Source organism: Molossus molossus, unplaced genomic scaffold (genome assembly GCF_014108415.1).
Source record: "Molossus molossus isolate mMolMol1 unplaced genomic scaffold, mMolMol1.p scaffold_m16_p_8, whole genome shotgun sequence".
Taxonomy (NCBI): domain Eukaryota; kingdom Metazoa; phylum Chordata; class Mammalia; order Chiroptera; family Molossidae; genus Molossus; species Molossus molossus.
In genome coordinates, this window is record NW_023425402.1 from 4712998 (window position 1) to 4737099 (window position 24102).

At 55.5% G+C, this 24102-nt stretch overlaps 3 protein-coding genes across 7 annotated transcripts in view; 1 reads left to right on the forward strand and 2 right to left on the reverse strand.

Moving 5' to 3' along the window:
- The window catches only part of COL11A2 (collagen type XI alpha 2 chain), a 29771-nt gene extending 17427 nt beyond the window's left edge, over positions 1-12344 (reverse strand). The window contains exons 1-13 of one of the 3 annotated variants that reach the window (XM_036248154.1): positions 12040-12344; positions 9276-9425; positions 8931-9141; positions 8321-8483; positions 6739-6930; positions 5206-5283; positions 4521-4583; positions 3663-3842; positions 1500-1559; positions 1360-1401; positions 1094-1156; positions 721-795; positions 162-248 (exon numbers count right to left, since the gene is read on the reverse strand). In XM_036248154.1, coding sequence (XP_036104047.1) covers positions 162-248; positions 721-795; positions 1094-1156; positions 1360-1401; positions 1500-1559; positions 3663-3842; positions 4521-4583; positions 5206-5283; positions 6739-6930; positions 8321-8483; positions 8931-9141; positions 9276-9425; positions 12040-12121 — 1446 coding nt within the window. In that variant the 5' untranslated portion in view covers positions 12122-12344. The remainder of the gene's footprint in view (positions 1-161; positions 249-720; positions 796-1093; positions 1157-1359; positions 1402-1499; positions 1560-3662; positions 3843-4520; positions 4584-5205; positions 5284-6738; positions 6931-8320; positions 8484-8930; positions 9142-9275; positions 9426-12039) is intronic. The other 2 variants (XM_036248155.1, XM_036248156.1) reach the window with 2 other exon arrangements.
- Positions 12345-13490: 1146 nt separating this feature from the next.
- Positions 13491-20087, reverse strand: RXRB (retinoid X receptor beta). 2 transcript variants are annotated; one of them, XM_036248844.1, is made up of 10 exons: positions 19682-20087; positions 18754-19007; positions 18100-18256; positions 17593-17772; positions 16334-16506; positions 15800-15929; positions 15472-15604; positions 15265-15368; positions 14827-14932; positions 13491-14689 (listed from the first exon to the last, which is right to left on the reverse strand). In XM_036248844.1, exons 1-10 carry the CDS (start codon positions 19908-19910, stop codon positions 14542-14544), a joined length of 1614 nt encoding a protein of 537 aa, XP_036104737.1. In that variant the 5' UTR covers positions 19911-20087; the 3' UTR covers positions 13491-14541. The 2 variants fall into 2 exon arrangements, with proteins under 2 accessions (XP_036104737.1, XP_036104736.1); XM_036248843.1 differs by having other exon boundaries at positions 14291-14689; positions 15265-15356; positions 19682-20082.
- A 191-nt stretch (positions 20088-20278) lies between these two features.
- SLC39A7 (solute carrier family 39 member 7) lies at positions 20279-24066 on the forward strand. Of its 2 annotated transcripts, XM_036248850.1 has the most exons (8): positions 20279-20371; positions 20678-21080; positions 21170-21338; positions 21500-21553; positions 21688-21840; positions 21990-22130; positions 22330-22526; positions 23186-24066. In XM_036248850.1, the coding sequence occupies exons 2-8, from the start codon at positions 20679-20681 to the stop codon at positions 23456-23458; spliced, it is 1389 nt and encodes a 462-aa protein (XP_036104743.1). In that variant the 5' UTR covers positions 20279-20371; position 20678; the 3' UTR covers positions 23459-24066. The 2 variants fall into 2 exon arrangements, with proteins under 2 accessions (XP_036104743.1, XP_036104742.1); XM_036248849.1 differs by having other exon boundaries at positions 20297-21080.
- The last annotated feature ends 36 nt before the right edge of the window (positions 24067-24102 follow it).

Here is a 24102-nt window from a genome sequence, read left to right on the forward strand (position 1 = left end):
TCATCCTTCTCCTCCTAATCCTTTTCCCTGCCTGTGTGCTCCCGACTGCCCTCCAGCCTCCAACCAACCCAGACCTCCCCCTGCCCACCCTCCAGCCCCTCCTAGAGTCCCCCCTTTCCCACCATACCCTCCCTCCACCAAGTGCTCTCAGCCCCACTCACCCGCGCCTGCTGCAGAATCGCCTGGGCCTGAGCCTCCTGAGCCGCCACCACAGGGCCCTTGTCACCCCCACCACTGCCAAACCGGAACTGATGGGCAAGGGGAGAAGGTCCAGGTTCTCGTCCAGGAAACCCATGTGACCTTCCCAGCCAGAGGTGTCATCCAGCATTTCCGCCCCACCCCCCAGGCTCAGGGACACCCCATGCCCTCATCCAGCGTCTTCCACAAGAGGTTTCACGTAATCACTTGGAGTTTTCAGAAACTAGTCCTGTCCTCTTCCCCTGCGCTCCAGCCTCTCCCTTCTAAGACTCTCCTTCGGTCCTAGATCCCCTGAAATAAAAGGCTTTCTGCTTGGTTCTAGACGATCCCGTGTGATTCTAGAAAATCCATGTTTGGTTCCAGGTCATCTAATGAGGCCTCGTCCCTCCATCCAAAAGATCAGTGTCCTTGGGTTGATGGTCTTAAGAAGCACCTCCGCTTTCCCGACCTTCTGGTTCTTGGCGACGAACACAATGCCCCTGCCCGCCCCATCGCCCATTCCAAAGCCCGGAGACAACTCACCGGGAGCATGAGGGATGTGCCAGGCGGGCCAGGGGCCCCATCTGATCCAGGGAGCCCTGCTCGGCCCGGAGGGCCCTGCAGCAGAGAGAGGAGGGGGAGACAGACAGAGGAGTGTTGGGCCTAGAACCGTTTGGAAGCACTCCTCACAGATAAAGGCGGCTTCCCTACATCTTCCCGGAGCCCCACCCAACCCCATGGAGAAAAGCGGGGGTAAGACACCAGACTGCTGTCCTCCTCCCCAACGAATCTGCTCCCCTTCTGAGTGCTGGGGAGCACACCCGCCCCTGTTCATCCATCAGCCACTAAGCACGGCGCCTCCGTTAGGCACTACTGGCCCCTCTGCAGCCTCCTCCCTGCAGAGGGGTTCCCTTACCCTCTCTCCAGGGTCTCCAACTGGGCCTGGGTTGCCCTGGATGCCAGGGGGACCAGTCAATCCCTAAGGAACAAGAGAGGGGGGAGGCAGGTGTGGGCACTCGGGAGAAGAGGGTATGTGGCCGAGGGGTGGCCTCTACAGAGAGCTGGGAGCCCTGACTGGAAGGCGTTCGGAGGAGGCCTGGGCGTAGTGGGGCAGAGATGGGTGACTGTGTAGAAGGGTTTACGAGAAAAGAATAGAGGCTTAGGGATCAAGGCTAGACTCACCGCAGGACCTTCTGGGCCAGGCGGCCCCTCCACCAGCATACCCTGTAGTCAAAGGTTAAAAGTCAGAGGCTACAGGACTAGCACCCCTGTCTTCTTCCCTTCTTCCCACTGCCCTCAGCTCAATGAGCAGAGTGACTTACAGGTTCCAGCACCGCAGGCTCCCCCTTCTCTCCCTTCAGCCCCCGGGGTCCACGGGCAGCCTGAGGGAGACACACATGTAACCCCCAGTGGGGCCTGTGAGCAGCCAGGTCACTGGGCCTGCTCCCAGCCCATCCCCCACCTTCAACCTCAGGCCTTCTGGGGACCTCCTTGAGCCTACCCCCAAATCACCCACCCTCCCCAAGACTTTCTTCACAGACCTCCAGGCTTGCCAAGGAGATCCCAAGGCTCCCACCCCACCCCAATTCCCAGCCCCACCTCAGCAGAGACAATCTCCTCGCCTCTTTGAGAACCTCTTTCAGGAGGTTCCCACACCCTTTCTGGGCATCCAAACCCCCAGCCCCCCAAAGCCTCTGCTGGGGGACCCCAGCCTACCCCCCAAACTTCCTCTGACCCCAGGAATCCTCAGAACCTTAAGAAGCCATTAACTTCCTCACCCTCTCCAACCCACCAAATAAGAATCTCTCCAAGATCATGGACAGATTTTTATCGGAGTTTGAGGGGACAGCATGGATCCATGTGAGACTCTGATGGGATCTACAGACTTTTAGAAGAGAACCATGCACGCCCTTATGCACAGACTTTTCCCTAGAGTTTCAAGGGTTCACAAGTTACAAACTCCCTGGAGGGTAACCATCTGTACTATACGGAGATTTGGAGGGCAGTGCCCACCGATATCCCAAACTTGGGCCCAAAAACTCATTATTGAGAAAATACAGCTCTAGAGCTAAGTTACTCAAGCGTCAGAGCAGACCCCCCAGTCCCCACAGCCCCTCCCAGCAGGACGCAGCACTCTCCCTCTGGCCCGCGTTTCCACGCCAGCCCCCCAGCTGCCTCCCTTCCGCACGTCCACTCAGATGCCCACCCCCAGCTCTAGGGCCAGAACCAGGTAAGGACAGGGAGAACAGGACATTCACCGCCACCTCCCACCCTCCCGGAGAAGACCTTCAGAACGCCTCCCGCCACCTCCACCCCGACCAAACAGTACTGATCCATTTCCAAACTCTCCCATATTGCAGGTCAACCCCAAACTTCCAGAAAGCAGCATAAAAGAAAGGCAGCAGAGGGTGAGGGTGGCAGTGTTAGGGAAGGGGGAGTGAGGCAGTGGGGAGAGAGGCAGCTCTAACCGCAAGGCAGGCAAAAGGTGAGGCGGGGTCAACAGGAAATACCCCAACTAGGAGGGAGCGGTTGAAGGCATGGGAAACAATGAAAAGCAACAGAATGCAGGGACAAACACTTGGAAGCAAGAATGATGCCAGGGCCAAGAAAAATGAAACATGGCCAAAATGGCTAGAAAATGAACCGGACAAACAGGAAGTGGTGGGACAGACAGGAAGCAGCCAAGAAAAGAAACTTCAGGAAGTGGACCTTCAACAACCACCTGAGGACCATGATCAACAGAAATAAGAAATTCCTAAAACAGACAGAAATGATTCCTGGGTAGGAGCTGATGGCGATGAAAGACAATGCTTCTGGAAAACAGGAGCACCAAAGCCAGGACACACAGGAAGTGACGGTGGTAAATATCGAGGCCCACAATGGAAACTTGATGGTTTGGATGACCTAGACACACAGGAAGTGGCTCATCATCAAAGGAAACTGTCACAGACAGCATGAGAAACTGGAGGTGAAACACACACATGAAGTCCCTTTCAGCCCAGGGTGGCACAGTCACCAGACGAGGGCCTGGCTGGAGAAGAAGGAAGGGACAGACAGGAAGCAGCCCATAGGTTAGGAAGGGAGACGTAGGAAACTAGATCATTGGCAGCACGTGGATAAAAAACTGTTTTGACCAAGAAGAAATGATGGAAACAGACTGAAAACGGACAAAAAGCTTTATGAAATCCAGCTTGAGACAGAAAGTGGCAAAAAAAAAAAAAAAAAAAAAAGACAGGAAGTGGCCATAAGAATTTTTTAAATCCCATTGTCCTGGGCAGAAGGATCCAGAGAGTCACAGGGTAAGACATTGGCAAGGGCAGGCAGGAAATAATATGTTCAAGCAACACACACATCCCATGTGGACAGCAAATGGCAAACCACCTGCGGGAAGCAGCTCGCAGCCAACGGACAGTGATCAGAAACGCCAGGAAGCCATTGCCGCGGCTCCCACTGGAGTCACGAACAGAGGAGCTCCTTTCACTTACGGCTCCTGAGTGGGCTGTCTCCGCAGACAGGGCCAGGCCAAGCTCCGTCTCCTCACGATAATCGTCCCCATAGCCATAGGTGTAATCGTAGGGCCCTGCTGGGGGGTCTGTGCCACCCTCCCCATATTCCTCTGCCAGGAACCTGTCGGCTGTGGAGGGGACCTGGAGATCTGTGTGCTCCTTCCCGGGGATGGGGAGGGAGAGGGGTAGACGGGGGGCATTAGGGCTGAGAGGAGTTTTCCCTGGACCCCAAATGTGACAACTTCTAGCCCAGAAGATTCTGAGGGTGACTGGGACTGGAGTTTTTCTCCCAAGAGAGCAAGGGGAGCAGCTGTGTAGAAAGGTGGTGGCCATCACAGACCCAGAATCGGGAGGGATGTCCCGAAATGGGCTTGGTAGGAATAAATGCTGGATAACAAGAGGGTGGCCGGAGGGCTAGACAGAGTGGACAGTCCATGGACATAATGACACGAAACAGAGTCCAGGGAGTGACCAAAGAAGTGGATGTAAAGAAGGGTAGAAGAGAAAAAGTGCCAGCACTGGACAGAAAGTGGCCCCTGAGAACCGAAACATGACACAGGAAGTAAAACATCTGACAGCGGCATGGAGCGGAGGCCACTCCAGAATCAAAGAATAATGGAAGAAGACACGGACACTAAAGAGAAGTGGCTGTACTGAGAGAGCCAAGCCGACCGACCCACAGGTCTGGAGGGACCAGAAGACAGAGGCCATAAATGGACATGACAAAGAGCCCTCCGGCCAGAGGAGGGGCTGACTCAGCAAGGTGACAGGGGCCCGAGGGGTGGGTCACAGCCGCCCACTGCCCCCAGCTGGGGTGAGGGTGGGGGATGGAGTTACCTCCTCAGGGGGTGGCAAGGGGCTTGACTCCAGGACGCCTTCCTCTTCGCCCGGGGCGGGGTACTACCCCAAGGGGGAGGGGAGAAGAGCAGCATGGGGCGGGGAAGGAAGAGGAGAGTTAGCAAGAAGGGGGCAAAGCAGCACTGCGGCCCGCCCTGAGGGCAGTGTTTCTGTGTGGGGGGTGGGGGAAATCTCAGATCTTGCAGCCCCTTTGGAGAGGGGACAGTTTAGGGAGAGTGACTCTCCCAGGCCATAGAGGTTTGGGGGCAGAGATCTGGATGCCCCTGCTCTACCTGCCGGTAACCGCTGCCTCTGGTCCTGGGGGGGCCCCGGGCAGTGGGGGGAGCTGCCCGTCGAGCTGGGCGTCGGGAGAGGGGCAGCTGGCCCCGTGCTGGCCCAGAACCTCCAATTCGAGAGGGTCTCCGGCCTGGTGAGGGGGATGCCTGCCGGGCTGCTGACCTCTTAGCAGGTAGGGTAGGCTTTCTGAGTGGGGTGCGACGCCCCCTGGGGGGAGGGGGTGCCCTGTGGTTGGGGCTCCCAGGCCGCTGCAGCAGAGAGACATGGGAGGGCAATGAGGAAACTCCCACAATCTAAATACATAGTGTGTCTCCTCACACTTGGGGTCATAGGTGTTCGCACAGGGTGGTGGGAGGAACAGGAAAAAAGAGGGGTCCCTCAAGTTTACCTGGTAGTCAGGGGTCGTCCCCGCAGTCATCTCATCGTAAGAGAGGGGCTGGTAGTCATAGTGGAGAGACTCAAGGGGCTGGGGTAGGGAAGGGGCGGAGGATGGGTAGGAAGGGGTGAGGAAGGTGAGATGGTGGGGTTGAGAAATGGGGTAGGGAAGGGGCGGGGGATGGGTAGGAAGGGGTGAGGGAGGTGAGGTGGTGTGGGGTTGAGAAATGGGGTAGGGAAGGGGCAGGGGATGGGTAGGAAGGGGTGAGGGAGGTGAGATGGTGGGGTTGAGAAATGGGGTAGGGAAGGGGCGGGGGATGGGTAGGAAGGGGTGAGGGAGGTGAGGTGGTGTGGGGTTGAGAAATGGGGTAGGGAAGGGGCAGAGGATGGGTAGGAAGGGGTGAGGGAGGTGAGGTGGTGTGGGGTTGAGAAATGGGGTAGGGAAGGGGCAGGGGATGGGTAGGAAGGGGTGAGGGAGGTGAGGTGGTGTGGGATGAGAAATGGGGTAGGGAAGGGGCGGGGGATGGGTAGGAAGGGGTGAGGGAGGTGAGGTGGTGGGGATGAGAAATGGGGTAGGGAAGGGGCGGAGGATGGACAGGAAGGGGGTGAGGGAGGTGAGGTGGTGTGGGGATGAGAAATGGGGTAGGGAAGGGGCAGGGGATGGACAGGAAGGGGTGAGGGAGGTGAGGTGGTGGGGTTGGAAAATGGGGTAGGGAAGGGGCGGGGGATGGACAGGAAGGGGGTGAGGGAGGTGAGGTGGTGTGGGATTGGAAAATGGGGAGGCAGAGTTGAAAACAGAGAGTTGGGGGTGAAAGGAGAGGTTGGGGGACAGGAGAGAGATGGAAGAGGCAGGAAGGGGGTGGATCCCACATGGGGGACAGAAGCAGACACAATTAAGAGATTGATGTTTCAACCTTAGACTACTGACCCCAGGTCATATCTGTCATCCTGACCTTCAGAACTACACCCAAGCCAGAGTCTCCCTGCCCTTCTCCCCACACGCCCCTTATCCTGCACCTGCACATGCAGGGGGCCAGAGACAGCCCCACCCCACCTTCACAGACCCACCACTCTTTGGGGATTCCCTCTGTCTGCTACTCCTTCCCCAGATCCCCTCCGAGGTCTCACCATTACACTTTCTTTCTCCCTGTTTCTGTCTCTCCCCTAATCTGCTCTCCCATCCTCTGTCTCAGAGCTTCGCCCCACCCTCTCTCCCAATCTCTTAATTCAAGGAGGGGTGGGAAACTCAGGGACACAGTTCCAGGAAGACTGGCAGAGGAGGAGACACCAGGAGGGACACAGCTCCCAGCCACAAATTCTTCTTAATGGCTCTTTTTATTTTTAAATGAAAATAAAAAGGTTGATGAGGACTGAGGGGTAAGTGATGGAATAGGGAGGTGTGGCTGAGGAGGGGCATGGGGCGGGAGGACAGAAACCCAAATAGAATGGGAAACTCTGCACACTGGGAGAACTCCCCTGGGGAGAGGTCTGGGTGTCTTCCCTCCCTGAGGGATGCTACAATGTGGGGTCTGCCCAGCTCCCTCACCTGTTGCTGGGGTTCCTGGTTTTGGGGTCTGTGAAGTCTTGCTGGTTGCTGCTTCGGAGATCTCTGGGCCCTGTGAGACTGCTGTTTCTGAGGTCTCTCCCTCCAGGCCCCCTCACATTCCAGCTCCTTCTGTTCACAGGATCCATAGGCAGCTTGTACCCCCGGAACAATAACAAGCTCCTGGACATCACCCTACAAAGACACGAGGAAGGAATACAGATGGAGGGAGACAGAGAGGGCTTCAGAGAGAGAGACAAAGGGTGCAGTCTGGGACAAAGGATAGGAGACCAATCCTAGGTAAAACTAAATAATGGAAGCAGGTCATTACCAGCCCTCTGGGTACACAGCCCTTTTCCGTTCCCCTTGGACCTTCACAATCACTGGAAAGTCAGCCATACAATGATCTTTATGCCCACTTTTCAGGTACATTCCATTCAGGAAAGCTCAGCGGCAATGACTAGCCCAAGGTCACTCACAGTGATAGAATCAGAACTAGAAGTCATACCGACTAACTAAATTCAATATTCTTTGCCTACCCGCCCTGCCCCTGTGGTAACGCTTGAGCCTTTTCACAGGGGCTTCTGGAGACAGTGGCCCAGCCTTGGCTGCTTTGACCTTCCAGTGGCAGTACTGCCGAGAAGTCTCAGGACCTCGAGAAACGAGGGAGGGGAAAGCTGCTTCGGAATCCCAGTGGCTTGTGTATGTGCCCATACGTGGTGCTTAACACACCCTTCCTCATATTGTACTTTGGGGGTACTGTCTCATCTCCAAAGTAGAATGGGGGAGCTCCTTGGAATGATAGAAATCTTATATTATTCCTCTGGTTTTCCCTTGGCATTGGGTAAGCAGGTATTCAGAAAATGTTAATTGGCTGGGTGGATAAATGGGTGAACAGTTGGGTGGGGGGGTGAGTGAATGGGAACTCAAATGCATGACTGAATGGGAAGGTTGATGGATGGTGAAGTGAATGAGTGAATGAATGAATGAATGAATGAATAGATGGGATCAGATTGGTCATAGGTAGAAGGGTGGAAGTGAGTATGTGGATGAATGAATGGCTGGGTGGAGAATGGGTAGGTGAGATGCATGTGTAAATGGTGGGTGAGTGATTGCATGCATCCTTCCTTATATGCATGAGTAGACGGGGTGGGCGGGTGGATGAGTTACAGAGGACAGATGGATAGAGGCTAGACTGATAAGTGGTTTGAAGGAGGGAGTGGCTGAGCAGGGGAAGGATGGGCCGATGGATGGATACAAACCTGAATGCTTGAGTAGGTGGGTAAGTGTGTACCGGGATGGATGGGTGAGTGGGTGAGTGGATGAATGGGTAGATAAAGAGACTGGTTGAATGGATGGATAGAAGGGCAGAGTGATGAAACTGAGTGAGAAAATAAGTGGCTGTGTATAGTCCTGCCATATAAGTGGACATCTAGTCCTTCTACAGAGAAAATTAGCTCTGAGGATAGGAAATAGGAATATAAATTCAGGAGAGGAGAAATGAAGGGAGTAGGAAGACGGCGTGCTGGGGCCAGGAGAGTAGACACAAGATGTGGGACCAGAAATCACCGTGTCCTCTAATTACCTCAAAGACTTCTTCATCCAGGATACGGGCACCAAAGATGATCACTCCATGGGTGTCCAACACTGGCCGGGCACTTCGGGGGAGGGGCCGGGTGACCCGCTTCTTGCAGTCGACAATGAGGGTGACAGACTGGCCCTTCACAGCCACACCCACATGGTGCCACCTGGTCACGGCAGGAGAGGTTCAAGTGACTGAAGGGGAAAGTCAACAGAACTGGGGAGCAGTTGATGGACGGTTAAGGCCAATAATAATAATTCTAGTAGTGATCACAGTAGTTATTATTTACTGAGTGCTTAAAATGCACCCAGCAGCAGGAAATAAGTTTCTAATTTGATTCTCATGAGTGTACTATCCCTATCTCACAAACAGAAAGGGAGGCCCAAACAGTATAGTAACTTGCCCAAGGTACAGGCGAGCAACACATGCAAGGATTTAAACACTAACCCCCAAACTCTGGGCTACAAGTGACTGAAGTCTGGGCAGTGGGTAGGTGACATGTGGCCAAAGGGTAGGCAGGGCTTCCGAGTTTAGGGAGTGGGGTCCTGGGCAGTGGCCACGGGGAGCTCCTGGAAGCGCAGGCCCAGCAGAGCAGAGGAGCAAGCTAACTTACTTGCCATCCGCTAGGTTCAGGCCTCTGAAGACTGGCTGAGCGGGAGGTCGAGGCCGGCCGGTCTGGTCCTCGTACAGAAAGCGGACAGGTCGGCCAAGCTCCAGGCCCAGCTGCCGGGTGCCCTGAGCACTATAGAGAGTCAGGAGGGGTGCCTGGAGGCCAGGGCGGGTCCGGACCACAGTCAGCAGAGAGAAATCTTTGGGAAAACCTCCTGGGACCCAAGACAGACACACACAGATGGAATGAAGGACAAAGACAGCCATAAACCCATTCCCTTCAGGTTTCTGACCTCAGACCCCACCTACGACCTAGTCCAGCTAACCCAACCCACCCTGTCACCCATACCTGGGAAGATCTGGCGGGTGGGTGCGCTGAGCTGAGCAGGTCGGGACACTCGGTAGGCCACATCAGCTGGACAGATGCCTCTCGTCCTCCGGACACCATCAGGGAGGGAGGGGAATCTCAGGGCCCGAAGCACATCCACAGGGGGTGCACCTGGGAGAGTCCATGAAGGTCAGGGGGAAGGGACACCCCTCAGGAGGGCCTAAAGAGGGCACATTTGGGATCTAGAACTCAACGCCCTGGGGTCACCTTTCCCTCACTTGCTTCCGAATGAATGGGAAAGCAGAATCACAGAGCAGCCTTGACGCTGTCCTCCTGCTCACTCCTGCCCTCCCTCCCAGCGCCGTCATGCTCACTCTCTCCCTAGCTCTGCTTTTCAGCCTATGAATCTCTCTCTATTCTCTCTTAATGCCTCTCAACTCTCCACCTGTCTCCTCTTCTCTCTCTCACCCTCTCTTACTCTCTCTGTCTCTGTATCTATTGTTCTTTCTGTCTCCCTGTCCCTTCTGTCTTCCTCCATTTCCCTCACACTCTGTCCAACTTTTTCTTTCCCTGTCTTTCTCCCACTCTCTCGCTCCCTTTCTGTATCTCTTGGTCTCTGGCCTCTGTCCCATGTCTCCAGCACAAACAACATCTGGGCAATCGATCATCCTGGGCATGGGAGGCGCAGGAGGCTCAGGGAGGGAGCAGAGAGGCAGCTCTATGGGGAAGGGGCTTCAAACTGCTGCCATGCCCATGTTTGAGGAGGTGGGGATAATTCTGACCATGCTGAGGACAGAGATGCAAGAAAGAACCACCCAGGAGCCTGTGTCCCTAGCTTGAGAGATGGACTGGGGGCGGGGCGAAGGGGAGCCTGAAGCTGCCACGCAGAGCCAGAGCAGGTCCAGGGCCCTGAGCCACACATCTGTGGATCCCATCAGAGTCCTTGCCCAAAACCCGGGCAAGCTCCCCACACCTGAAACTTCGACCCTGCCCCACCACCCCCACCACTCAGCAACCAAAGATCCAAGACCCAGGCCACCAGCCCTGTCCACCTAGAATTCGGCTTCCTGGGGCTCAAACTCCCAGGAAGACAAAGGTCACCTCTCCTTTTCTCGCTCCCTGCTATACACTCTCCTCACACCATTGGCTCCAGATTGGAAAAATCCCAAAGAAAGTCCCTGCAAGACTTTCATAGAAGCATGTGGCAGGGCAGGGGCCAGAGTGATCAGGAGAGCAGAGCGGGGTGGGGTGGGTGAGGTGGGGCAGGCAGGCAGAGAAAAGGCCCTTTGAGTCCAGGAGCCGGGAAACCACGGCCTTGCCCCCCCACCTCACCCCCGCCCTAGCCTGGCCCCGCGTGTGGCAGCTCCGCAAACACCAACACACAAGGGCTGCTTTGAGAGACAGAGGGTGAGTGAGACAGAGATACAGAGACTCACAGAGACCCTAGGCCAAGGAGACCTCAGAGGCCCCCACCTTCCACCAACTCCCAGGAAAGTGCAGTTCCATCCCACAGATGACCCACCCACAGGCTGCCCACCTGTCTTCCCACCTCAGGCCACAAACCGTGCCTCATTGTTTTCAACCTCAATCTGCCCCACAGGCTCCCCACTGGCAGCCCCATCACCCCACCACCACCGCTCTACCTCTGGGTCCCCAAACGCCCCATTTCTTACTCTTTTGAATTCCACATTGTACAGTCCCACCTCTACCCACTCAACTCCAAACTAAGACGGTCATCTCAGCCATCTCCCTACCTCCGTGCTACAAGGTCCCTTTCCTCCAAGAAAGACTTCTAGAGTCTAGACATTGCACACGTGCTCCTTGTCCCTTAGCCCCATGCTGCTCACACCTTGGAAGTTCTTCCTCCTGTGCTCTAATCTAAATCTTTTCTGCTGTTATTATGACCACTTTCTTTCCAAAACAGAGAAAAAATGAATAGTCAAGTTATATGCAAATCAGTCTACAGTGTTTTCAGGAAGGGGGTGGGGGCTTGCTCCAGCCTGCCTAGCACCCAGGTGCTCTCAGCCCCCTCCTCTCTGACATCAAATCCCCTTTCCTAGGAGCCAGGAATCCTGGATCCTGGGAAAAAGAAGAAAAAGATTGGGGTTGTGGACACCAGGGTCCCAGGAGAGCCTGGCTGGCCAGAGGGGGAGGGGTGGGGCAGGAATGCAAAGAGTTGGCTCCCACCTCAGACACCTGATCCCAGCCTGTCCAGCGGCCGTCCTGTTGGCAGCCAGCCCCAGTGCTCCCCAGAGCCAGCCGCGTGGCAGCATCGAGGGCACAGGGAGGGGGAAGGGGATCCTGTCTGTCCAGGAAGCCAGTGGAACAAATAGTCCAGGCATCCCTTCCTTCTCTACTTACTAGGTTCTGCTATGACCCACACAGATGCTTCCCCCAGCTCCAAGACAGACAGAAAGCCCAGAAGACATGCATGCACCCCTCACCCATCCACACTGGCATCTACCCATCACCCCACTACAGACTGGACCACGCCAGCCCTGGCACTCTTCCGCCCTCCCCAGGACCCCAGCATCCTGCCCCACTCACAACTAGGTGGGACTCCACCTTCAACTTTAGCTGCCCTCCCCCGTCACTTCAAGGAGTGAAAAAGATCCCTACACTAGCTCCAAGGGACCCAGGTGTCCTGCCCTCCACCTGGGACCTTTGATCCCCCAAATCCCCTTGCCTGACTCAGAACTCCTCCCCAGGCACCAGCTGTCCCTGCCCTGGACACTCAGAGCTCCAGCCTGACTTCCGAGGATTCAGGCATCAGGACTCCTCTTACCTGCCCACGCCGGGGCCCAGCTCAGCCCCAGCACCAGAGGTACGAGCAGGAGCAGGCGATGGCAGTGGCTGCACCGCTCCATAGCTGGCGACCTGAACGCCGGGTCCCAGGGACCCAAGGGCGCCGGAGGCACTGGACGTCCGAGGCTGGCAAGGAGAGCAAGCCTACTGTGAGCCTCGGACGCAGGGGTCCCTGGAGGTCAGAGGCTGTCGGTTGGCGACAGCTATCAGCAGCCCAGCTCCATGCAGTGAGGCGCCGTCGGGGCTCTGGCGCTGCTCCCTCCTTGGTGTCCGCTGCTCCTGTGTGTCCCCGGCCACCCCGGCAGCCCAGAGCCCCCACCCCGCCCCCGGCCCAGCCCCCCGCCTCCAGCTGCCCGCCCACAACCAAGGAGAAACCCCACCCTCGGTCTCCACCTGGGGCCGGGGGGCGGGACGGGATCACTTCCTCCCTCGCTGACCCTCCGACTGTTCTGCCTCGCTCCTTGCAAGGACTCAGTGACCTATACCCTAAGATTCTTTTCGGGAACCCCTATATCTCTTCTCCAACCCCTTCCTTTTCTAGGGCCCAGACGTTCAGTCACAGCCCCCCGCCCACAAGTTCCCTCCCCCTTAGGGGCCCAGAGCCCCCTTTCAGCAGAGTCCTGGGTGGGATTTAGGGTGCAGTGGGCGGGAAGAGGCGGGCCTGGGGGTCGCTTTTCCCCCCATCAGGGCTCCATAATTACTTTCCGCCCCGCCCAGTATAATTACAGAGCGGCGGGGGGCAGGGGTATTTATAGACAAGGCTATAGATAGCGGCTGGAGACCCGGGGGCCGGACTCCGCAGGGGATGGGGGAGAGGAGAGGCGGAGGGAGCTGACGTGGGGGCAGAGACTAGACAGAAAAACGGGCTAATGAGGTCCCGGGAGATGAAAATGGGGAATGAGGTAAGGGAGTCCCGAAACCCAGATGGAAAGGGACCCAGTGGAGAGACGAGGGGACGGTCTACACTGGCTGGAAGAGTCCCGGGAACGGGGTCACTCAGGGACAAGAGGCTGCCTCCAGGAGGGCAAGGCCTGAGAAGGCCGCGGAGCCCAGCGCCCAGTGAGCCCCACGAAGCGGGCACAGCGCCGGGTCTGCCCGGAGCCCGCGACAGCCGGTGAGGAGACGCGAGCGAGGCAAGGCGCCGCCGCCCGCTGGCGCTAGGAGGGCGCAAGCGAACAAGGCGCCTTTGAGAGTCCGCAGCCCCCCTTCCTCCACCGGCCGGCCCCGCCCCCCGCCTGGCACACCCTCTTCCCCCCTCCCCAACAAAGCGGGCCTTGTGTCCCCCACCTTGCGCCGCCCCTCGGGCCCCAGGGAACCTCAGGGGCTGGTGTTAGCGCCAAGGGAGCGTCCGGAGGTCCCAACCTACCGGATACCCCCCTGCACCCTGCTCCATGCAGCGCTGTCCACCCAACAGAGTCACCTCAGTCCAGAAAACAACGATTTTAATTTGAAAGCGATTTTATATGAGTGAAAGAGGGAAAGAAACCCTAGAGAGAAGAGCTTCAGGGCAAAATCATGCAGCCCCAGCACCCCATCTCTGCAGGCTGGCCACCTCCCCTCAATTCTCAGGCTGGGTCCTGTGTCCCCAGCCTACAGAACGTGTGCCCAGGGCTGAGAAGCGCCCTGCCATCACAGCCCAGGCCGCTTCCCCGCGTCAGACAGGGAGAGAGGGAGGAGGGTTGAGAAGGCCAGTGCTTCAAGAGCCCCAGGGACAAACCATCTCGGGGCCCTGCCTTTCCCAAATACCACCTCCACCACTGGCATCTCTTAGTCAACCTGGGAAAGTACAGTACTTCTTTGAGTCTAACTGTAAGTCTCTATCCTCAGAGGAAATTAAAAATAGCAGACGGGTTCCTACATCTCTACCCACCCCTTAGCCACCACCACCTTGTTTTTCAGTCTGACTGCAGAAGGAGGTGAAGTGTGAGAGGCGACTCCAGACAGAAGACAGTGACAGGGCTCCCTCGCTCTTCCAATGTAGCCCCCATCTGCCAGGCTTGGTTAGGGGAAGGCCTGTCAGAGCCCTGCTCCCATGTCCATCGGTCTGGGGGGCCTGCCCCCCAATATCCATCTCTGGGAGAGTTCCCATATCCACTCCTCAGACAGGGAGCTGAGTGAGGCAAAATGAGAAGGAAGCAAGGTCCTGGGAGCAAGCCAGTGCTCTGTGCCGGGGAAAGGAGATTATTCCAGGCAGGGGTGAGAACTCGCCCCAAATCATGGCAGACCCAGACAAATTCAGAGACTCAAGGCCACTGAAGGAAGAGGTCCAGCCCTCACAGAAGTCTGGGGTCCCTTCTGACTTGGGATATCAAGCAAATCCCTTGGAGGGTTGATGGACCGGCATAGAGGTCTCAGTTCTACTCCCTAGTCCTCACCCCACCGAGGCTCTAGGACACGGCCCTCCCTGCCCTGCCCCAAAGCTCGGAGTCCCTCTCAGACGTGCACTCCTCAAGTGTGGGAAGCACCATGTTTGTGTCTGGGCTCAGGCCAGCTGGTGGGGCGCCTCAAGCATCTCCATGAGGAAGGTGTCGATGGGGGTGTCACCAATGAGCTTGAAGAAAAACAGATGCTCTAGACATTTAAGGCCGATGGATCTGAGGGCAGGAAGACGTAGCAGCAGCTTGGCAAACCTGAGGTAGGGGTAAGAGAAGTACAGTCAGCACTGGAATCACAAGGACTCTGAACAGACACCCTCGTGGCCCCCCAACCTCCACCCCTGTGGGAGCCTTGGGCCCCACAATCCCTCACCCCCAAAGCTCCTTCTCACCGTCCCTGCTGCTCAGGGTACTTCTGTTTGCAATAGGTCTCCAGTGATGCATACACTTTCTCCCGCAGGACCTCCACTTCACTGGGGTTGGAGAGGCCCTTGGCATCTGAAACAGCAGGGAAGAGAGGAGGAAGAGAAGAGGAAGGCACGCAAATCAAAGCAGGACAAACAGGGAGATGTGGCCCATGTGATGTCCCTTTCAGGCCCCACCTACTTGCCCTTCTCCAGATTCCTGGCAAGGAATGCAGGGCATGTTAGATTTGTGGGATGGGTCTGAAGGGGAATGTATCAGTGGATGTGGGTTGTTCTTGGTCATCTGGGAGATTTCCGAGCTGAGGGTCTTACTGAAGGGGATAAGCTGAGTAACTTAGGAGTCTCCAGAAGAGAGGAGGCTCCAAGGTTGCCTTGGTCTTGAGAGACAGGATGACCTCCTCTTACCTGGATTAAACAGAATGATTGCCCTCAGGCAGCCAAGCTCTGTCTTGTCCATCCTCATGTCACGCATTTTGGACACTAGCTCTGTCAGCACCCTGGAGAGGGACCTGCAGGTCACTCAAAGGTCACAGCTCAGCCAGCCTTGGACACGGACCAGCCTATAGCCCCACCCCCTCTACCTATAGGCCAGCCCATTGGAGGGCCACTGACCGATCAAAGATGGCTCCCACGCCTGCAGAATGAGCTGAGTTTCGGTGCACGTGAAGACCTGTGGCGAGGAGGATGCCATCTCGAACATCAATGGATCGATGGGAGAAGGAGGCAATGAGGAGCTCATTCCAGCCTGGGTGGGGGGCAGCAAGGGTCAGGAGCCAGAGATCAGGCCATGGGATTCAAAGCCCACCAGGGGAAGAGAAGAAGAGGTGGCGAGGTCAATGAGCTTGGCTCCCTGAGTATGTAAGTGTGCACTGGGATCACTAAAAGTCATGTCAAAGAGGGGTCAAATGTCAAGAGGTCAAAGGGATCCAAGGTCACTGACCTGCCCGTAGCAATATGACCTGGTCATCCAGAGGCAAGGAGGAAAAGTGTGGGATCCTCTTCGCCCACTCAACAAGTGTGAACAGCTGTTTGTCAGCTGCCTGACAGATGTTAGTCACAGGGTCATTTGGCTGCAGGGGATGAGGGGTAAGAGTTATGGGAAGTCTGAGGGTATACTGGGAGCCCCCCCTATAAGAGACTTTTGACACCCTCTCCTACAACACAGTGTATCTCTTCAAGCCCCATCTAAATCAATCCTTGTAAATCAGGCTTTTCTTCTGGTATTTGTGAAAACATTGGTTTGGGACCTGCCTGTGGTTCTGCCAAGCAGTGGGTTGTTTTGGGGGCGGTGACAGAGGACACTATAACACCCACCTCAAATATTTAAGAGACCTTGTTGGGCAGCACTTCCAATCCCAGGCAGTGTTAAGAGGATTGTGAGGGGAAGACAGGGGAGGGGAAGGCAGGACAGACTTAGGCTCCCACCCCCTCCACCCCACATCAGGAAGGAGAGTGGATTGACCCCATCACTCACGCTGCTGCCGCTACCCCCGGTTCCCCCAGGACCCTCAACGCCCTGGTCACTCTTCTGCTCCACAGCAAGCTCTGCCTCCAGGATCCTGTCCACAGGCATCTCCTCAGGGGCTCCCCCAGCCCCCTCCCCATCCCCATCCTTGTCCTTCCCCCGTTGACGTTCCTCCTGTACCGCTGGGGGGAAAGGGGGAGAAAAAGTGGAAAGTCAGCAGCCAGCCATGAGGAGGTACTGAAATGTCTTTAGAGACTTATCAGCATCTTATGGCCCTTAGGAGATATTTATAGGAATTGAGGAAGTCACTACAAATAACAGTGAACTGGGACAGTCTGGCAGCAGGGGTTAAAAAAGGGCACAAAAGCCAAGAAAGAGAAGGAAAGGAGAGGGTAAAGGAATTAGGAAGAAAGTTAACATTTAAACCAAGGGTCGACTACACACTAAGAAATGTGCCAAGCACATTTTAACATTTACTCTATTATAATGACCTATGAGCTCATTTCATTTCCAAAGATGAAGAATTTGGGGCCTGGAGAAGTTAAATAACTTGCCCAAGTTCACACAACACACAATAAGTCATACACTTGAACCCAAGTGTGCTTGACTGCAAATTGTGTGCTCTTCTGACTCAACAAAGAGGCAGCATAAGGAGCTGGGTCTTCAAAGATGTGAGTTCTGATCCCAGCTCTACCACACTTTTGTTGCATGACCTTGGAAAATCTAGGCCTCAAGCTCATCTCTAAAATGAAGGATTTGATCAAGCTATTCACTAAAGGATCTCAGAATTCCAGAAATACACAAAAGAAAATAAGATAAAGCAGAGGGAAAGCAGCCCTGAGGTCTTCAGTAAAGTCTGTAGATTAAAAGAGTGGAATCCCAGAATCTGGAGGAGAGATCACAGATAACAGGGAGGCAGAGACCATAGAGGGAGCACTGGATCAAAGACAGGAAAGGCTATTTAGGTTGGAGAGGGGACACAGAGAAGCCCATCATGGGAAGGAAAGTTATCCTACCCTCACACCAGACTAGGCAGGGGTCACAGGTGCAGGCCAGAGGCAGACCATTAAGAAGGAAATTCAAGGGACCAGATCAGGGTATCAGGATGAAGAGCTGATGAGGGGAGAGAGAAATCAAATATCGCCCTCTGGAGGAGAGAAAGAACAGTCCAGCCTCTGGTTTGTTGGAGATTTCCTGAAATCTTCCCTCTTCCTCCTCCCTCCTCTCCCATAGGATAGACTAGGAAGCCGGGTGGGGCAGGCCCTCACCTTCCCTCTTCATGCCAGTGGCCAAGCACTTCTGATAGCGGCAGTATTGACAGCGGTTCCGCTGGCGCTTGTCCACTGTGCAGTCCTTGTTGTCCCGGCATGAGTAGGTTAGGTCCTTCCGAATGGTGCGCTTGAAGAAGCCTTTGCAGCCCTCACAACTGTAAACCCCATAGTGTTTGCCTACAGGGGGAGGAGAATAGCAATAAAAAGCTGCATGTAAACTGCTCACCATTAACTCTCTTGCCAATCTGCCTCCAGCAAACTTAGTTTAAGTCTACTCTGTGCTTGTCACATACCGAGCTGGAGAAGAGAACATGAGAGGTAGTCCAGTCCCACTCTTCCCTCTGACCACCCCCCATCCCATCTGAGCTTCAGGTTCTTTAGCTCTCATTGGGCCTCCCCCAGCTCACTTGCTCCAAAGAAACCCCATGAGGATCCCACAGGGGATAGTAAATGGTAGACTCTCTCTCTCTCTCTTCCTTTCCGCTGGTCCTCTGAACCCCATACCTGAGCTTCGGTCCCCGCAGATTGCACATAGCCGTTTGCCAGCCCCAGGGCCACCTGGAGGGGGTGGACAGTGCAGGCCCCGGACCCCTAAGACTGGTGGCTTCACATCTTCAGGGGGGCCAGACCCACCCCCAGGGAACGACACTGTTGAGTTAATCTGGGATAGGGGAAATAGGGAAGTCATGGGGAGACTCACTGGGAAAGAGAATCTCTCAGCAGTGATGGAAATCATGCCCTAACACCTAGGCAGGGCCCTGCACTGCACATCCCAGAGGGCATTATTACACGGCAGCCTGTGTGAAGGGCCAGCCCAGGAGCACAACCCAGAGATTAAACATGCAGTGTCCTTTGAAACTGTGCAACACAGTGGCCCTGAAAGGCATGTATCTCAGAAGGGCAGATGGGACCAAAAGGGCAGAAAATCACTGATGGATGAAAGGGACATTAGGAATATTGAGGTTCCTTTCAGGGATGGGGAGGACACATGCACTGCAAGATCAGTCACCTCAGGAAGGGCAAGGGGTCTCACAAGGACCACAGGCCTTCCAGAATTAGAGATCCGGAAGTCCGTGGGTCATGGGGAAATTCATACAAGGATCTGGGGTCACAAGGAAGTGAAAATGGAGAGGCAGAATGTGGGTCACGACCTCTCACCTGGGGGCTGCTGACAGGCCCGGAGAATCCTGGGGGAGCTGGAGGGGGCAGACCAGGGGACCCCATGGAAGAGCTGATGACAGGGAAGGGGGAGCCCAGTGGAGGGGGTGGCATCGGGGGTGGGGGTGGGGGTGGGGCTCCAGAGCCTCCAAGGGATGGGGCTGCTGAAGGGGGTAGAGGTGGCCCAGGAGGAGAATGGGGAGGGGCACCCTGGGGAAGGGGATTTGGGGAGGAACTGTCTGGGCTTCGGGAATCTGGGGGAGGGGTACACAGAGGCACAAAGACACACAGACAGGAGACAAAAAGAGAAAATAAGTCTTCGATCATCCAACTGAAGACTTTCAAATCCTCCACTGCTCCCTGCCCCGCCCCACCCCACTCCCACCCCCATTCCCAAGTCCAGAGACACCCTGTTGTCACACAACAGTTCAATTCCTAATTGTGGTGACAGGAAGGGGTTCACAAAGGAGAGGAGAATAGTTCAAGTGAGGAAATACTCCAAGCAATGTATTTGGTCACCCCAAGACAGACGTCCTAGCCAGTCTCGTGTGGGTGGGGCAACACGAGGGATAAACCTCCATTCCCGACTTTCCGCCTGAGCATACAGGAAAAAGAGATAGGGCAGAGACCCCTCCCAGAATGCAGGACCTGCCTTCAAATGTCTGGAATTCTCAAAGTCGAGGACTCGTGGCCCAAGCCGGGGAGCGGCGGGGTGGAGGGCCGCAGAAGGCCAGGGCTAGGAGGGCGGAAGCTCCCCCCTCCCCTCCCCGCCCCGCCCCGGGGGGAGGGCGCTAGGGCCCTCGGGAGGGAGGGGACGCGTGTTTACAAACAAGGGGGCGGGAGCGCCAGGGATAGAGCACCAAGAGAGGGGGAAGGGTTGCAGATAACGCGGTCACTGCCTCCCAGGTCCGCTCGCTAGGACACTCACCCCGCCCGCTGTCGCCCATCCCGTCCCGTCCAGCCTCCCCCGGCTCCGGCTCCGGGGTTTGTTGTTCTCCGGCTGCCGCCGCCGCCGCCGCTGCGGGATCCAGCCAGGGCCGTCGCCGCCGCCACCGGGACGCGACCCCACAATGCATTTCTTTTCGCACCCCCACCGGCCCACACTGCCCTGCGGCATGCCGCTGGGGGAGGAAGGGCGGGCGAGCAGCCCAAGACATGATTCCTGGCTGAGTGTAGGGAGACCGGAGAGGTACCAGAGATTCCTGAAGGTTGACTGAGGGGCTAGCTGAGCACGAAGAAGCCCTAGAGAAAAAGACTCGGGGCTGAACCGGATCGAATTAAGCGCTCCGCTCTGCCCTGTACCAAAATGACAGCGCCGATGTGGCAGCCATCTTAGTATAGAAGGGAAGTCTCCGTGCTAGTTCCCGCCCCCTTGTCTAGTTGAAAACGGAGGAGGCGGTCTCCTCTGGCCTGTTAGCCGGCCTCGCCCACCCTCCCCTCAAATAACCTCCACACCCGCGCATGCGCGCCGGGGCAGGGCAGCCGCGCCGCTGCCGGAGAGGCGCCATATTGGTAAAGGTACTGAGACTGAGAGAGACGGAACTTCCTGTTCTCGCGGGAGCTAGAGGCGGGACTGCCACGTCCGAGCAAACTTGGAAAGGAGAGGATCCCGGAGCTGGTGAGAATTCCCCGCTTTTCCCTATCGTCCTTTCCAGGCTTTTTTCCCCCACCTCGTCATAGAGACGAGGTCCCAGAGAGTCTGTAAGGTGGATGATCAAAGCTTAGAGCCGTGTCCCCGGGGGCCCTACATCCGGGAGGAGGTTCGGAATAAAAAGAACGAGTCTTGGGAACAATGCGGGTGGGGGCAGAATGGAATGGGGGAGCGGCTCTTAGAAGTGGACGGAGGGCGCGAGCGGAGTAACGTGGACCTCGCATAGGTATAGAGTTGATCAAGTGGAGTCACTGTTTCTGTCCCTCTGGTCAGCATGATGGCCAGAGGCCTGGGGGCCCCCCACTGGGTGGCCGTGGGACTGCTGACCTGGGCGGCCTTGGGGCTGCTAGTGGCCGGACACGGGGGTCATGGTGACCTGCACGAGGACCTGCACGAGGACTTCCATGGCCACAGCCACTCACATGAGGATTTCCACCATGGACACAGCCACGCCCACGGCCATGGTCACACTCATGAGAGCATCTGGCATGGGCATACCCACGGTCATGGCCATGGACATTCACATGAGGATTTGCATCATGACCATAGCCATGGCCACTCCCATGAGAACCTCTACCACAGAGGACATGGACATGACCATGAGCACAGCCATGGAGGCTCTGGGGAGGTTCCAGGCATCAAGCAGGACCTGGACACTGTCACTCTCTGGGCTTATGTGAGTCCCTAGGGGATAGGGGAGAGAGGGACTGGTTCTGGATTGTTGAGAAACCCCCACACACTTGACCCCTGACTCTTCCTCACCAGGCACTGGGGGCCACAGTGCTGATCTCTGCAGCTCCATTTTTCGTCCTCTTCCTTATCCCTGTGGAGTCAAACTCCCCACGGCACCGCTCTCTGCTCCAGATCTTGCTCAGTTTTGCTTCTGGTGGGCTCCTGGGAGATGCCTTCCTGCACCTCATTCCTCATGCCTTGGGTAAGTAACCCCAAGTCTGTACCTCAGATCTTAATATATTTTGTTCTTTGGGCAAAACGACTCTATCTCCTTTGTAATCCCTGACCTCCCAATATTTCTGCAAATATATACCCCTGGAGTCGGGTATTCTTTCATCTGGCCTTTTCTACCCCTTTTTTCAGAGCCTCATTCTCACCATCTTCAGGACCAGCCGGGACATGGACACTCCCACAGTGGTGAGGAAGGGACAGATGGAGACAGGGATTGGGGTGCTGAGGAAGACATATCCCTCCCAATTTTTCTACACTTGGGAAGGAGGAAGAGTCTGGAATCCACATCTCCCTTAATGTCTCAATGCCTCCATTTCCAGGCCAGGGCCCTATTCTGTCTGTGGGACTGTGGGTCCTCAGTGGAATTGTCGCCTTTCTTGTGGTGGAGAAATTTGTGAGACACGTGAAAGGAGGACACGGACACAGTCATGGACACAGTCACACACACGGAAGTCATGGACATGGAACACAGGGTAAGCACAGAAACAACTTTCCTGAAAGCTACCTTGCTTGCCTCAGAATCCCTTCACTTTATGGCTCTTGGGTGGGAGGGGACTTCCCTTTTGAGGACATATCAGGAGGTCTCTGTTCCCCACTCTTGTCAACTCCTTTCTTCCCTCAGAGCATTCTTCAAAGGAGAAACAGAATTCAGAGGAAGAAGAAAAGGGAGCAGGGGGGTTGAGGAAGCGGAGAGGAGGGGGCACAGGGCCCAAAGATGGGCCAGTGAGACCTCAGAATCCTGAAGAGGAAAAAACAGGTTCAGGTAGGTCCAGATTTGGTGATAAGCTTGGGCAAGGAACATCATCATGAATCACATGAAATATGTGCTTTGGGTAATGGCAGATGTCTGAGGGGCTGGGTGTCTAGTAGTCTCTGGGGGTAGATGTGATAATGGCTTACCAGGGCTGGGATGGGGGTGATGGAGCATCTAATTATTTTGTCTTCCTTTCCTCCTGTGTAAGACCTACGTGTATCAGGGTACTTGAATCTGGCTGCTGACTTGGCACACAACTTCACAGATGGTCTGGCCATTGGTGCTTCATTTCGAGGGGGTTGGGGATTAGGGATCCTGACCACAATGACTGTCCTGCTACATGAAGTGCCCCATGAAGTTGGGGACTTTGCCATCTTGGTCCAGTCTGGCTGCAGCAAAAAGCAGGTTGGTGATGATGTGCACCAAACATGGTTGCTTCTAACCCTTTACCCCCTGCTCATCCACCCCAAACCCAAGACTGCCTTTCCTTAGTTCCAAACAAGTCATACTATTGAGAATAAATCTAGAAATGAGGAAGTTCTGTTTCTTTTTCTTATAGCTTAGTATTTTTTTTTAATCTCCACCTGAGGATATATGTTCTTTGATTTTAGAGAGAGGAAGGGAGAGAGAAACATTCATTGGTTGCCTCTTCTACATGTCCCAACAGGGACTAAACCCACAACGTAGGCATGTGTCCTGACCAAGAATCGAACCCGCAACCTTTTGGTGTACAGGACAGAGTTCCAGCCAACTGAGCCACATAAGCCAGGGCACTTAATATTTCTTGAACTGTGGTCTATAAACCATATGAATGGTTTAATGGGGGTCTTTCACACCACACTCCCCACCCTGGATTACTAAATCAAAAGGTCTGTGGAAAAGACCTTATTGATATCTAAGACTTTTCAGAAAGTGTTTATTCTAGACCCCCCCCTTTTTTGCCATACTGTTTTTTTCCCAAAGACACACACCCTACCCATATATACCTACACCCTATCAGCCACGTCTAACACTGATAAACTTTAGATGTTGATGAGTGCCTCTCTCTCTTTTCTGCCCACCAGGCAATGTGTCTGCAACTACTGACGTCAATAGGGGCACTGGCAGGCACAGCCTGTGCCCTCCTAACTGAAGGAGGGGCAGTGAGCAGTGAAGTTGCAGGTGGCACAGGTCCTGGCTGGATTCTGCCATTCACTGCAGGTGGCTTTATCTACGTAGCAACAGTGTCTGTGTTGCCTGAGCTGTTGAGGGAGGCGTCACCATTGCAGTCACTTCTGGAGGTGCTGGGGCTGCTGGGAGGAGTTGTCATGATGGTGCTGATTGCCCACCTCGAGTGAGAGGTGGGATAAACTGCCCCAACCCCAAACTTCTAGCCTCTAAGCCCTTTGGGTCTGGGGTCTGTAGAGTTTGGGGGCCCTGGCCAGACACATCTGCCAAAGGAAGGAGTTGTATCCTAAGGAAGTGGTGGCTTTGGCATGAGGGTAGCAAGGTTTGACAGTCTTATAGGGGCTGTAGGGATGAGAATGAGAGGCCAGAGGGACCATAATGTTGGGCATGTGCTGACCATGTTGTAGGGTATTGGGGGCTAAATGGCGCCGTGTAGAAGGCTGGGAGAGACCAGTGATGGCAGCCTACCCTAGTCTCCTATCCCATCTGTTCTCAGAGAACCAAGCTGCCACACAGGTTTCTCCAAGGTCCTCCTCGGTCCCTCCCACCTGCTGGAGGAGGCCTCAGGGAGGAGGAGAGCCCTGGGCAGAGGGGGCAGCAGGAGTCGGGATAAACATCTATTAAACATCAATCGTGTATCGTGATTTGGAGGGTTGGGAGGGGCTTTAGTTGCTAATCTCATGGCCTGATTTTTATTTTGTTTCTAAATTTTTTTATATCGCTGTTTGAATCGAGGGCGTGGGGTGGTGACCGGAAATAAAGTCCTCGGATCTTCCGCCCCAATCGCAGTCTTTGTCTTTTTTGGGGGGAGGGC

Coding starts and splice junctions, on each gene's coding strand:
- RXRB (XM_036248844.1), bottom strand. CDS start 19,910: ATGTCTTGGGCTGCTCGCCCGCCCTTCCTCCCCCAGCGGCATGCCGCA. Junction 15,930..16,333: donor CCGGGGGTAGCGGCAGCAGC/GTGAGTGATGGG, acceptor CATCCCCTGCAG/CCAAATGACCCTGTGACTAA. Junction 14,690..14,826: donor TACCCTGAGCAGCAGGGACG/GTGAGAAGGAGC, acceptor CCCCTACCTCAG/GTTTGCCAAGCTGCTGCTAC.
- SLC39A7 (XM_036248850.1), top strand. CDS start 20,679: ATGATGGCCAGAGGCCTGGGGGCCCCCCACTGGGTGGCCGTGGGACTG. Junction 21,339..21,499: donor CCTCATTCCTCATGCCTTGG/GTAAGTAACCCC, acceptor CCCTTTTTTCAG/AGCCTCATTCTCACCATCTT. Junction 21,554..21,687: donor ACATGGACACTCCCACAGTG/GTGAGGAAGGGA, acceptor CTCCATTTCCAG/GCCAGGGCCCTATTCTGTCT.